The 15,283-nt window shown below is 37.5% G+C and overlaps 2 protein-coding genes across 3 annotated transcripts; one reads left to right on the forward strand and one right to left on the reverse strand.

The window, feature by feature from the left end:
• The first annotated feature begins 1,416 nt into the window (after nucleotides 1–1,416).
• triobpa (TRIO and F-actin binding protein a) lies at nucleotides 1,417–13,488 on the forward strand. Of its 2 annotated transcripts, none has more exons than XM_084394361.1 (12): nucleotides 1,417–1,886; nucleotides 2,123–2,179; nucleotides 2,496–2,564; nucleotides 2,757–2,846; nucleotides 2,932–3,041; nucleotides 3,832–4,276; nucleotides 5,389–5,617; nucleotides 6,441–6,540; nucleotides 8,743–8,902; nucleotides 10,569–10,682; nucleotides 12,864–12,950; nucleotides 13,096–13,488. In XM_084394361.1, the coding sequence occupies exons 1-12, from the start codon at nucleotides 1,881–1,883 to the stop codon at nucleotides 13,258–13,260; spliced, it is 1,632 nt and encodes a 543-aa protein (XP_084250487.1). In that variant the 5' UTR covers nucleotides 1,417–1,880; the 3' UTR covers nucleotides 13,261–13,488. The 2 variants fall into 2 exon arrangements, with proteins under 2 accessions (XP_084250487.1, XP_084250488.1); XM_084394362.1 differs by having other exon boundaries at nucleotides 1,637–1,886; nucleotides 3,832–4,261.
• A 167-nt stretch (nucleotides 13,489–13,655) lies between these two features.
• smdt1b (single-pass membrane protein with aspartate-rich tail 1b) lies at nucleotides 13,656–14,700 on the reverse strand. Its single transcript, XM_084394381.1, has 3 exons — nucleotides 14,506–14,700; nucleotides 13,977–14,120; nucleotides 13,656–13,894 (listed from the first exon to the last, which is right to left on the reverse strand). Exons 1-2 carry the CDS (start codon nucleotides 14,665–14,667, stop codon nucleotides 13,983–13,985), a joined length of 300 nt encoding a protein of 99 aa, XP_084250507.1. The 5' UTR covers nucleotides 14,668–14,700; the 3' UTR covers nucleotides 13,656–13,894; nucleotides 13,977–13,982.
• Nucleotides 14,701–15,283: the final 583 nt, after the last annotated feature.

Raw genomic sequence — 15,283 nt, forward strand, 5'->3', positions numbered from 1 at the left:
GAGAAAGAGAAAGAGGAAGAGACCGCAGAGAGAAAGAGCGGAGACGTCCAGACAAAGAAATAGGAGGGTCATCATCAAAGACCAACAGCACTACATCAGGCCATTCACAGGTGCTGGAGTTCACAAAGTTTCACACACTTCCTTTTCTCATTGTTTTCATTTCACTGTCTACTCTGCTGAATCTTCCTCACATACACAAAGAAATCTTCCCACATTACTCAGATTTTACGCAGACTTCATTGGCTACCCGTTCGCTTTCCTATTCAATACAAGATACTCCTTATCACCTTCAAAGCACTCCATGGTCTTGCCCCCAACTATATTTCTGATCTCATCACTCCCCAGCTCGCACACTTAGATCTTCCAATACCGGTCTGTTGACGATCCGTAGGCACAAACTATCATCGTTTGGTGGAAGAGCTTTTAGTATCACTACCAACTCTATTCCCCAACACATCTGCGACCTTTCATCATTACACGAATTCAAAACCCAGCTTAAAACATATTTTTTTGCTACTTGTTTCCCTGACCCCTGACTCTATATGATTTTTATGTATATGTACCTCTATCTATTATGTTATCCATCTCAGTTTATTTGTATCGTTTCTATGTCATGTTTATTTGTTTGTACTTTATTGTAAAGCGACCTTGAGTTTTCTGAAAGACTTGCACTGAAATCTGAGACATATTTGAGAGTGGAATACTATAGAGATTTTGGTGTGGGTCGGTATGTAACAACCCAGCAAGCAATAGCCGTCATTTCACCATCTAGGTTAACTATATAGACCTGATATAGTCCAGCTATAAGTAACCCACTTCTAGGCAAAATAACCTTGAATTTGGTTACATGTCGTTTTTGCCAAAATAACTTGCGAAATGTATGATATTCCATCATGTAAGGAAAGTAAACAGTGATTGCAATGTGTTTGGTTTCATTTCTTCATTCTTATCTAATTGATGACTAGTTTATTCTTGGGCTATGGTTTAGACGTCTATTCAGTTTTCACTGGCAGACCAAATTTTGCCTTGTTTTAGCCTAGACGTCTGTGCTGTGTGTCTGGATGGCTATTAGACGTCTTTTAAACACAAAATTGCTTGCTGGGAACCGAGCAACCACCCAGAACCTAATAACTACATAGCAACACACTAAAAAACACCAAGAACACCTACACAAAGTTGCAAACACATAGCAATGTCCTGCCAACCACCCACAACAGTGATTCCTCAAGAAAATAATTAAATAAATATAGCTTATATTAGTTTTGCTGAGTCAGTATCTCTCTGAATATATTCTCAGAGGTCCAGTAAAAAAGCAGAGAACATTAGGATGGTAAACGGAGGACACAAAGGTCCAGAACAGCCCCCTCAGATGCAGGTAAAGTCACCTACAGTCACCGCCACTCGTTTACCAACACTGAGGTATTCAGTTTCTAGTCCAGAAGCAGGTGTTTATGCTCGCAGGACGGACGAAAACGCACGTTTGAGCTACTAGACAGAAATGACATTATATTTAGCGCTAGATACAGACGTTTTAGTGAAGTTATGAGAGGATTTGAAGCTTATATTATACTGAGAGAAGCTGTAGTGTACAGTTTAGTGGTAATGTGTCAAACCGCGAGCTGCCTAACGTTAGTTCGCGGAAGCTTGTGGTCACGTGACCAGCTGTTAGAGATGCTTGTCTTGTCTAGTCACGCAGGGATAATTTAACGTGTATTTATGATTGTTTAATAAGCCTAAGTGCGGAAACTTTTTAAATTAGCGCGAATTTGTATTTATTTAATTCACAAGTGCAAATACGCAGTTTGATGACACAACGTACTAGCTAGAATTAAGCAACTAAACCAGTTTCTTCCCTATTTCATGCCAACAACCGGATACCCATGTCGGTAAGTCTTTAAAAATGTATGTAATTGTTGAAATACTTGTAAATGATTCATTCACGCGCTCACCCTTCCTCGCGCGCGCGACTGGAATGTCTCGTGCTCAGGATTACTGTGTTCTGGAATGTCACACTGTTGCTCTGAAAGATTCATACTGTAACTGGAGATGTTGAGTTTATTATACACATCGAATTGCTTATGCATTGACTTGTTTTAACGCAACTGGTTCTGTTTTCTATAAGCTTGACCTTCTGAACTGTAAAAAGGGATGGATGTATTTGCTGGATGAAGATGAAGAGGTAAGCGTACAGGTCTGCTTCTTTGAACTTGAGCCTTTTAATGATGTTGCATGACCGATCTGTCTATGTGACTTCCTATTTAAACACTTACTAATTTCCCCCTCATTTTTTATTGTTTTATGGCATTTTTTTTTGTCACACTGGAAGGCTTTTTAAACATGATTAAACATAGTGAAGAAAATGAGAAATGGTGCTCATTTACAGAATACTTTCTCTTATATTTACCTAAAATCTTCATGTCGAGAAAGGTTCAGAGAGATTTTGCTTTGTTTGAGTATGTATATAGATGTTTGACGTACTTCTGTTTAACTTGCAGTGGAGGAAGCACTGGTTTGTAATCACTGATTCAGAACTGAGATACTATAGAGACTCTGGAGCTGAAGAGGTGAGCGACCATCAGTGATTATTAACTAAAGACTGTACAGATAACGTTTGAGGAAATAAACATGAACATGGTCAAATGTGTAAATGGAACTGAGAGCACTATATTTGTAATAGTATCTGAGAGCATTATCTGAATAGGCATGGCATAATAATAATAACTATCCTGGATTCTGTTTGTTTTTCACTTTGGTAGAGAGATGAGGCAGATGGTGAGATTTATTTACGTCACTGTCTGCAAGTGGAGGAATATGATGCCGACAAAAACTATGGACTTCAGCTGCATGTGAGAACTTGTCACAAACGCTTTTAGAGGCCAAAACTCAAGAATATTCCTAATGTGTCCCGAATCTCTCTTGATTGGTCTGCAGATGCGCGATGGACTGGTGAGCCTGTCAGCGATGACCTCCAGGATCAGGAGGAACTGGATCGACACGCTGAGGAGGAGAATCTCCTTCAGGGATTCAGCTGAAAGCATACAGTATGATCAAACTGAGGGGGATAAAAAATGCAGAGAATCAATTAGGGATACATTTCACATTAAGACAATAAATACTATTTTTAGGGGTGTAATTTTCATGACAATTAAGCATATATTATAGTACACAATGATATGTGCCACGATGTTTCATTTTTTTCTGGGTTCAGGTTCATGTTTTTGTGATATTCACCCATAGATAATTTATTTGGATATTCAAAACATATCAAATATCCCTAATAAACCATTGCTATATTAAATCCCCTGTAGTCAATAATTGTATCCCTTAAAACTCATATTTGACCAAATGTACATATTTAAACAAAATTTGTCATGCCTTAAAATAGCTTGAATGTAACTCTACACCTTTGCCTCATTTAGTATGCAGAATATGCAAATGAGCCCCGCCTCCACTCACTCACAGCAGCTCATAGATCCACTCGTTGACGATCACACGTTGATCTGATTGGTTACAAGGTAGTTTGTGACGTCAGAAACACCAGCGATTTCAAACCATGTTTTTGAGACTGTCTTTGGTTCACTGCAGTTTTAAGGAGAAAATACTCAGCAATGGTGTCGACTTATGAATTTACACATGATTTGTCTTAAAGCCTATTAAAAACACCACATAGACATATAAACAACATTAAAAGCTTGATTTTCACCACAGGGGGACTTGGACTTTTTAAAACTGAAATAACCATTATTCATGTCCAAGTGGAGCCGGTTTGAGGTTTGACTTGAGTTTCTGTTTCCTTGTAATCAGGAAGTTGATTTCTCTCTCTGTTCTTAGACACCCAGACGACAGTGACATCAGCGACAGAGAGAACTCCAGTTCCCAGAATGCACCATCCCGAACCTCTCCCGCACCCCGTGACCCAGGGTCAGATGTCGCCGGTCCATGTCAAGATCACACCGACATGACGTCCTCACCTTTGACCAATCGAAGGGAGGCGGGCGAGGGCCGTGACCGAGATCAAGAAAGACGTCTGGAGGACCGAACCAAGTGGTTCCAGGAGGGAATATCCGACAGGGAGGGCGAGGACCCCTGGGAAAAGGTGGAGTTGAAGAAAGGAGCCACTCCGGTGATCCCGACTAAGCCTCAGGTTCCCAAAACTCAGACGGTGCCGGACGTCGAGAGAAAGTGGGCCGACTTTGAGCAGCTTCCAATCGGATTGAACAAGTCACCTGTTGGTTCCCAGAATCCACTAGCGACAAATGAGGTGCTTCAGCGAGAGGTGTGTGTGTTTGTATCATGGTTGATGTAGTAATGGGATATAGGCAACGTCCTTGCAGAGGTGGAAAGTAACTAAGGTAACACTTTATTTTACAGTGTCGTTGTTACATATGTTACATATACTTACCATAGTAATAACAGTCAATTATGCATAATTACATGCAATTAACCCTTCAACCAAAACCTAATCCTACCCTAACCCTATAGTAAGTACATGTAGTTAATTATTATTACTCAATACTTAAATATAGAATTACACTGTAACACAGATACCTTAAAATAAAGTATAACCGTAACTAATTACAAATACTTTCGTTACAGTACTTGAGTAGATTTTTAATAATTAAAAATTTGAATTGTGGTACTTTTACTTTTACTTGAGTTGAATAAAAAATAATGTATTCAACTTTGCTAGGCCTCTGGCCTCCAGTAGGAATAAAACAGAAATGACATGCGCATTTAGCGCTCATTTTTTCGTCTCATTTTGGATAAAAATAGAAAAATATACTGAAGTACTTTGTAATGTAGTAACTTGAGTAGTTTTTCAGCAAACTACTTATTTAGTCTTACTTGAGTTATTTTCCAGTATTTTTATTTTTATTTTATTTTTTAAAGAATTGTTTTTATAGTTTTACAATATCAAAACCGTGGTACAGGTGTTTCATGGCGGCATATACAATCATCCATCAACTGGCAGTTCAAGGATCGGGTGTAGAGTAATAGAAAAAAAACAAACAAGAGTCAAGAAATAAATTCCAAAGAGGGGATCAAACACGCCAGAAATCATTAGACCTCTAAAGTTTTTTAGAGTTTTTCTAAAGGAGGGAAAATAGCAATTTGATTCATCCACATATGAACAGAAGGGACATGTGGAGTGAACCACAACAGAAGTATACATTTTCTCGCCAAGTAGGTACAAAGATGTAAAACACATTCTAGGTCATGGTTGAGGTGTAATTCATTTTCCAGTACTTCTACTTGTACTCAAGTAAATTATTTTTGAAGTAGCAATACTTTTACTTAAGTACAATTTTTTAGTGCTCTTTCCACTGCGCATGCGCATCCACTTAGCATGCACCATCTTCATGTGTGTGATCTCGATGCATTGGTCAGGTGGTGTCTCTGAGGCAGCAGATCGAGGCTCTTCGCGAGGTCCGTGTGGCGGCCGGTGTCGGGGGTCTCTGCGCTCCTGACGCGCCCTGCGCTCTGAGACTGGAGCAGATGGAGAGAGAGCACAGAGAGAGAATGGCCGAGATACACAACGAGCACGAGAGAGAACGCAGAGAGATGGAGAGAGACAAACAGAGACTGCTGCAAGAGGAAGCCAAAAACACTGTTCAAGGTCAGTATGGGCCACAAAACACAGACAAATTATTCAAAAGATTTCTATTTCAAATAAATGCTGTTCTTTTGAACCTTCTATTCGTCAAAAAATCCGTAATAAAATGTCTCAGTTTCCACAAAAATATGATGCTGTTTTCGGCATTGATAATAATCGTAAATGTTTCTTGAGCATCAACTTAGAGTGATTTCTGAAGGATCATGTGACACTGAAGACTGGAGTAATGATGATGAAAATTCAGCTTTGATCACATGAATAAATTATGTTTTAACTTATATTCACTTAAAAACAGTTATTTTAAATTGTAATAATATTTCACAATATAACTTACTGCATTTTTGATCAAATAAATGCAACCTTGGTGAGCAGAAGAGACTTCTTTCAAAAACATTGAAAAACCCCAAACTTTCAACTTGGGAGGCACCGATATGAAATTTTTTAGCCGATACCGATAACCGATATATTGGCCGATAAATCTAAATCCAAATTTGTATATAATTTTTGAGAGCCTGATTCCAATCATATTTCAGGCAATTCAAAACCATCATGGCGGACAGTGTTCATCTGAAGTGTCTCAGCTGAAGGAAATCATACATTCATTATCGGCTTTAATATATCAGCCAAATTTTCTTATCGGGCCGATAACAATAACATTAAAAATGAACATATATCGGTCGATACCGATACGGTGGCCGATATAATGTGCATCCCTACTTTCAACAGTAGTGTCCTGGTGACCATCCCCAAAAAATCTAGTGCTTAACAGGTGAGAATTCAGTATGTTCGTTTCAAATACTAATACTTTTCATCTTTATTCATGCAGCTATGGAGGCTCTGAGGAAATCTCACCAAGAGGAGATTGAGAGACTGAAGGTTCATGGAGGAGGAGGAGAGCCAACAGACCCCTTGATCAAACAACAACTGTACGTCCACACTTTACTCGCATCATAACACTTAATCAAATGTGCACAACCTACACAGTCTCACAAGGAAACCCCACCAAAACTGCTCTGAGCACATTTTTGTGGTGCGTAGCACCCTGAACTTGGCAGAAAACATGTTGAAAATCCACTATACACCTGTTTAGCAACATAATCCTTTGCAAAATAAGGGGCTTTTGCACCTGAGGAATGTTTTCATACTTTTGACTATTGACGCAAGTACCTGCTTTTTGGCGTATTTGGACTGCAGGAACTGGGAACGATTTTAGTTATAAGAATGTCCTTTGAAGAGAATAAATCAGCTCCTAATTCAGTGTCTAACCCAGCACTATAGGAACCATAAGTGACGTAAGGATACGCTGATTGGCTGAACGCAGGCCGTACGAAACACTGGCACCCGCCAACTACTAGTCGTCTAGTTGACTTTAATAATCTGCCATAATGCTTTAAGTTTGAAGTCGACTAGTTGCTGATCATGGCCTATAGTGGGCGCAACAAGATAAGAAATCTTTGAAGTCCACTTTTACGCTATGTTTCCAACAGTTAAAATGACAAATAAATGCATAGTACTCTGAGAGCGCTCCACAACATATGTTTGATTATACCATCTGGATGCTCAAAATTGATTGGGTGAATGCACGTTTATTGTACACGTAAGTTAAAGGGATAGTTCACCCAAAAATGACATTTCTGTCAGTCATTACTCACCCTTGTTTCGTTCCAAACCCGTAAGATCTTCGTTCATCTTCGGAACACAAATGAAGATATTTTTGATGAAATCCGAGTGGTTTCTAATCCCTCCATAGGCAGCGACGTTATTACCACTTTCAAGGCCCAGAAAGGTAGTAAAGACATCGTTTAAATAGTCCGTGTGACTACAGTGGTTCAACCTTAATGTTATGAAGCATTATTCCTCCACTCCACCTCAATGTTATTGCTCACGTGAACAGCTTCAGAGGCTGATGCGGAAGAGAAGAAATTGTTGAATAAAGTTGTTATTTTTGTTTGTTTTTGCGCTCAAATGTATTCTCGTCACTTCATAACATTAAGTTTGAACCACTGGAGTTACATGGACTATTTTAACGATGTCTTTACTACCTTTCTGGGCCTTGAAAGTGGTGATTACATGACAGTCTATGGAGGGTTCAGAAACCTCTCGGATTTCATCAAAAATATCTTCATTTGTGTTCCGAAGATGAACGAAGATCTTACGGGTTTGGAACGACATGTGGTTGAGTAATTAATGACAGAAATTGAATTTTTGGGTGAACTAACCCTTTAATCGCCGTTCTAAATGAATGAACTGCTGCATTGTAACGCACATGTACATTCATGTATTGTCAAGACTGTTCTGTGATTTATCAATAAAATAGCTTAAAAACTGAAAGGTTCTAGCATATATTTCTTAGTAACTAAAACCCACAGCTTCACTATTAGTAGAGAGACGCTACCAGGTAGAATTAATTCACATGCAATCGCTCTCTAACTAATGCATTCATATAAATGTAATCTTTACTGTGCTACTTTATCTGTCTCTGAGTTAGAACGAGCAGAAATCTGACAAAATATAACGACCCAAAGACAAATGAACTGATAAAAATGTAGGCGCGATGTGTCATATCTGTGCACAGGGCGACCCGCGTTCGAGTCTTTTTTCAAATAAATGTTGACTTTAAAAAAATCCTTCAACCCCTACCAACTACACTCACAGTGTTCGAAAAAAGACATCTGTCAGATTTTATATTCAGTAATCCTGCCTGAATCTGTCTGATTTAACCCTGTACCATATGAAATAATAGTCTTTGTTTGAAAGGGAACAGTTTATTAAAATACTGGATGTTTGCTGTGTTGGATTCAGAACAGGCATCTTTGAAGAGTTTGAAATTGTCTAAAAAGACCATTGAGAGTGTGTTGCATGCTAGAAAACCCCAACATCTTGTCAAATATTTGACCGGCATGGTGATATTCTCAAGGGAATCCTGTGTCAATAATTAATACTGTACACGAGTTCTCATCTGTGCCGTGATTCTTCTCTCGCGCCTCAGAGACTGCGAACACAAGAGCATCATTTACTCTGAAAAGTGGCAGGTGTTTGATTGACAAGAATAGATTGATCACTCATCCAATCAATCAGTCCACTGCAGTGAATCAGTTAATCGATTACTGGGTCTGTGTGTCCATCAGCCACGAGTCGCTCTCTCTGCAGCGGGAGCTGGACGGCCTGTCCGAGCGCTATTCCCAGCAGTGTGTGGAGCTCAACCACGTCCAGAACAGCACTGAGGAGCGAGTCGGAGCGATCCGACAGAAGGAGAGGGAGATGGAGCAGCTTCGCCAGGAGAACCAGGTAGACCGGAAGTGGGATGAGAGGAATGAGGCTGTTTTAAGCATTTTTCCAGTGGTAGATACACAATACACCATGTGAAACTAAAATTTTAACTTCTAGAGTCCCCAAATTTCAGATAAGCCAATTAAATAATGCATGATACACACATTAGTGAGGATCCAACCCGGATCTGAGACTAACTGGACCAAAAAACGTAGTCTTCCTGGGACGTTCGCAGATACGAGGAAATCATAATTATAATATGATTAAACTAAAATGGACTGTTCTTACTTTTCGGACAAACACAAGAAGCTTTTTTTACTTCTAGTATGTGTTACTGATGCTTTATGTATTTTATCAATCACACGCTGCTACAGAGAATGATGGGAAATGTACACTAGTGTTCAAAAGTTTGGGGTCGGTACGTTTTTAAGTTTTTGAAAGACGTATCATGTTCAGCAAGCCTGCATTTATTTGATCAAAAATACAGTAAAATCAGTAATATTGTGAAATATTATTACAATTTAAAATAGCTGTTTTCTATGTGAATATATTGTCAAAATGTAATTTATTCCTGTGATCAAAGCTGAATTTACAGCATCATTACTCCAGTCGTCAGTGTCACATGATCCTTCAGAAATCACTCTAATATGATGATTTGATGATCAAGAAACATTTCTGATTATAATCAATATTGAGGATTCTTTGATGAATAAAAAAGTTCAAAAGAACAGCATTCATATAAAACAGAAATAATTATTATAAATGTTACATTATAAATGTTTTTACTGACACTTTTGATCAATTTAATGCATCCTTGCTGAATAAAAGTATTAATTTCTGGAAAAAAAGAAAAGAAAAAAACATCTTACTGACCCCAAACGTTTGTACAGTGAAGGCTGGCAAGCATTTATTCTTTCACAGTAAACAAAATGCATGCAAACTGAATGCACAGTCATTATTCACACTTGAGCTGATTAAAATGCTGAAACAACCTAGTTGTTTCTGTATATTAAGGTAATATTGTAACATCTCTTTACCTTCCTTACTCGAAAAGTGGGCATTCAGGTGTGACGCGATCATTTAGACGTCACATTTCATCCTGTGACTCAATCCATCATGTCATATATTGAAATCTAACACAGAGCACCTTTAAATTTTCAACACACATCAGTTATTCAGAGGGAAAGAGCGACTGATTTCAGCGTGTGTGTGATATGTCAAGTCAAGTCAAGTCACCTTTATTTATATAGTCTTTTTACAAAACAGATTGTATCAAAGCAGCTTCACATTGATAACATGAAAATAATACAACAAAGTTTGTTTCTAGAAGAAAATTGGGTCATCGTCCACCCTAAGTAAGGCAGATCAATAATATTGTTAAATATTAAATGTCCCCAACTAAGCAAGCCAAAAGCCAAGGCAGCAGTGGCAACAGTACATGATATGTGTCAACACACAGCATCCTGTTTCATTGTTCTCAGAAGAGACGTGACTGACTGTCGGTGTGAGTTTTTCTTCACGGACCCAGCACTAGTTTGCTTATGCTAGTCAGAGTTATTGTCACCAAACAAATGCATGAAACACAAATGGTCACCTCACTGTCAGTGTGTGAATGAGCAAGGCTTCTTGTGTGGTTTTTAGCTTGGATGTGTCAAAATCACATTTCCTCTTCCTGTACACACAGGAACTGCAGACGCGTCTGACGGAGGAGATAAGTCTCATGCGAGCCTTCATCACAGGTCAAAGGTCAGGAGTTGTTCCCCTCGGCAGCTACGAAAGGAGCACCTCCGAATTAGAGGTGAGGCTCTGACCTTCGACCCGTAGATTATGATTCATGATAATTCAGAGAGAAGTATATTAGAATATTCTAATGAATGCAAATGTAAATCATGTAAATATTCACTACTGTTCAAAAGTTTGATTTCAGTTGATTTCTGAAGGATCATGTGACACTGAAGACTGGAGTAATGATGCTGAAAATTCAGCTTTGATCACAGCAATAAATTACATTTTAACATAAATTCACATAGAAAACACTTATTGTGAATTAGAAAATATTTTCACAATATTACTGTTTTTTTTACTGTATTTTTGACCAAATAAATGCAGCCTTGGTGAGCAGAAGAAACACTTTCAGAAATTATTTTTTTTAAATCTTACCGACCCCAAACTCCTGAACGTAGTGAAGTGAAATAAGGCAGAGTAGATAAATTGATGTTATTGTAAGAAATTTGCTAATCTATCAAAAGTTACTAAAACTCAAAAGACTGTTGTTAGATGCTCAACACTGGTTTAGTCGTATATTTGATACTGTACGTAAAGAATAATCAATAACAAACAAGTCAATTCACTATCCATCAAAAAGATGCAAAAATAGGTGAGGAAAAAACACACAAGAATTGATCGCACCAAATATTGTAATCCTCAAATTTGTGACCAAAAATGATCCACTACATGATTAATCCACAAAAAATACTTATAAATCCCAGATTGTAAGTTAAATTATATTCCTATTTAGGAGGAAATAAATATTCAGAAGAGGCCTCTTTCCTCATGGCTGTCACCTTTGACCCAACTTCCTCTTTCAGATAACCCTGAATAAAATTCCTCGGAATCAGAAGAAATTTCTACAAACATTAGAAGAACATAGGCTCATTTTTAAGTTTGAGGGGTGAGATTGAAGGTGCTTTTAGGGTCCAGATGGTGTAATTATGACATCAACCAGCAGGGGCTAATTGACCATTCTAACCATCAGCCAAACCTAGACTCCTTATTATATGTTAGATTTGGGGCAATGCATTTAATAACCTGGGATTTCCACTCCACTTTGCATTGCTGTGATTCAGAACATATAAACATACTGTAAAAATAGTGTGTAGTTTGGCTTGTATTGGAGTTTAGAGACACGTGACATCATCAGGGGCGGGGCATGTGATCTGTGGGCAAACGCTGACATCTATTGATCATATGAGTAAATTAACCAATTGTTATTTTGCAGATCTATGTTTTGCCTTAACAAATCCTTAATTAGTGTCGTGGTTTATAAATTATTAATGATAAAACTGGTTTGGGTGTTGCTGAAAAATAATATTGATATTGCTCCATATATATATACATATACATATATATGTACATATATACACTACTGGTCAAAAGTTTTAGATCGGTAAGATTTTTTATGTTTTTAAAAGAAGTCTCTTCTGCTCACCAAGGCTGCATTTATTTGATAAAAATTTTATGTGAAAAATTATTGTGAAATATTATGACAATTTAAAATTACTGTTTTCTATTTTAATATATTTTAAAATGTACTTTATTCCTCAGATGAAAGCTGAATTTTCAGCATCATTACTCCAGTCTTCAGTGTCACATGATCCTTCAGAAATCAGTCTGATTTTGATTGAAACCTGTTACAAAAGCTTTCCATTTCAGATAAATGCTGTTCATTTGAACTTTCTATTCATCATAGCATCACGAAATAAAAAGTGTTTGCAACACTGATAATAATCATAAATGTTTCTTGAGCATCAAATCATCATATTAGAGTGATTTCTGAAGGATCATGTGACACTGAAGACTGGAGTAATGATGCTGAAAATTCAGCTTTGATCACAGGAATAAATTACACTTTACTGTATATTCACATAGAAAACAGCTGTTTAAAATTGTAATAATATTTCACAATATGTTTGTTTGTCAGTTTGTATTTTTAATCAAATAAATGCAGCCTTGGTGAGCAGAGACTTCTTTTAAAAACATTTTGACCGGTAGTGTATATATATATATAGGGATCGATTATATTTTAGGTGCTGTGACTGGTCAATATTTCCTTTTTTTTTTGCTCGAATAGTGTGACAAATTAATTTTTACAAGAACAAAATGTAGATTCTTGATTAATATTAAGTAAAAAATGAATGAATATTTGTATCAGAATTGGAGAAATGGTTTAGTATAGTCATTCTGTCATGTCCATCTGTAGATGTTGCTGAAAGTGAAGGAGAGTGAGGTGGATTATCTTCACAAGGAGATCAGCTGTCTCAGGAAAGAGGTCCAAACTCTAACTAAGGTACAAATTCAGCATTAAATGAATGTTCTATCCATTATTCACGCTTATTACAGAGAAAAAATTGAACTATAGAACTTTTAGATTGATGTGTTCAGCCATGAATAATTGATTGTTGATAGTAATATTGTTGTGTGTGTGCCTGCAGGAGAATGAAGCGCTGAGCGAGCGCTATAAGGAGGTGTATGTGGAGCTGACTGAATTAAGGGGTCGCAGTGAGAGAGACATCAATGCACTTAAAGAACACCTCAAACTCACTGACGCTGCGCTGGAGGAGGGGCGTCTCCTCGGCAACAGCAGAACCGGCCAATGAGAACACACCAGGAGATCAGAAGATGGAAACATCAGCGTAACATTGGGATGCGTCGGATTTGCTCATGTGTATACAGGATGTTGTGTTATTATGTGGAGGTCTTTTCTTGGTTAACTTAAAAATCATACTCTTTAGAAATGACAATGGTGCTAAAAATTAATAAATAATCCATATTCTTAAAGCAAGATGTATTTTAAGTTAAACACAATAAAAAATGCCTCTGTCGGACTTTCTAAGTGTGTGAAAATGTATGAGTCTTAATGTAGAGTCCAATAAAACATTCACTCACTCTCACACACACACACACACACACACACTCACTCACAAAAATACACACTCTCACACACATTTATATTACATTACATATATAACAAAAACACAACCAGCAACTAACATTCATTCAATCAATTTATTAAATAGAAGAGAGGCTATATGAGGGCAGCCTCAAATCATATTGTAGACAATGTTTTGAAACCTAAAAATAGCATTAAACGTTGGCTTCTGAACATGTTTAGTGTAATGCGGGAATATGAACACTAGAGTGTGTTGACGAGCTTTATTATTGCATAAATATATATCCTGTTCATCTGCATCAGGCACCTCTCAGAAGATCTGCAGACCGCTGGAGTGAGACCTGCACAAGAACATAAACATCTGCAACCACATACACACAATATAATAGTAATACATAACACAATATAAAGATATTAGTCTACCTTCGCTCAGTCATCATCATCATCATCATCTGGGACGAAGATCTCATGTTCCTCCAGAAGAGCAGCGAAATTTTTACTGATCAGATTACCAACATAGAGGAACGGAATCACCACTATAAACATGCGGGTCAGACCGAACGGGACCTGGAGAAATATCACAGAATTATATGCAATTATACCCTAAATTAATAATAATAATAATAATAATAATAATAATAATAATATATGTGCATATTGAAAACACAATTATTCATTTGGCGTTTAAAACATTAATTAAAATAAATAAATAATTGTATACGGAAAACACAGTCGATAAACTGACACATAAATAATTGATTTTTAGAAACAGCCGTACACGAAGTACACTTCCTCGTTTGATAAAATATGTGCCGCTGCAGCAATATGATTGGCCATCAGTCATGTCAGTCAACCCATTCTTATTTTTCATTGGCTAGCAAGAAGCCCTACCCTGGTTCCTACGTATCCTTGGGAGCCTCCAGCTGTAATGCTTACACATGTATAAACTCACCTTAACTGGTTTAGGAAGGACTCTCCCCGTTGTGGATGTCACGACGGTTCGGCTGAGAGTCAGTCCTGTCGCATTCACCGATTTTGGACCAGTGTTGCGGCTCAGTGTTGCTGTATTTCTAAAGACAAATGCTCGAGAGAGACGAGCCACCAACGACGCCATGTTTCCGTTTGTGCGCTTCAGAGACACACCCAGTGGGCCCGCCTCCTTTGGATTTATAATTAGGGGGAGGAGTAAATGCGCTCCCGTGTTTACTGAACTCAAAAAAAGAAAGAAAAAAAAGTCAATAATGTCAATAAAGCTTAAACGACAACGACTCTATTCATTTAAATGACTAAATGGGATGGAGGGTGATACAGCCATTCATGTATAATTTTTTTCACTAGAGACACACCCGCCAGGTCAAGGTCCTCCTTGGTGTATGATAAAGCTCGAAATGATAAAGCATGATAATATGGCAGTTATTTATATACATGTTAACTATTAAAGTGTACTTGAAAGTGATCATGTAAAATAAAAATAGAATATGAACATTTTAAATAACTGCAGTATGAATCGATTGAGACGACTTTGCCATTATAATGTTGTGATTAGATGACTAATTAGAAACTACATAAAATGTAACTTAATTTACAAACAATTATTTTTCCACACTGAATACGTAAACAAAAATGACAGTGGTTGATTGGTTGAAAAATGTTCAGAGCCAGAACGTAGCAAATAACCCGCCCTCATTTCTTTGATCGACGGCTTTTGTGACCAATCAAAGCTCTCATTG

Source organism: Rutilus rutilus, assembly GCF_951802725.1.
Source record: "Rutilus rutilus genome assembly, chromosome: 2".
NCBI classification, from domain to species: Eukaryota; Metazoa; Chordata; class Actinopteri; order Cypriniformes; family Leuciscidae; genus Rutilus; species Rutilus rutilus.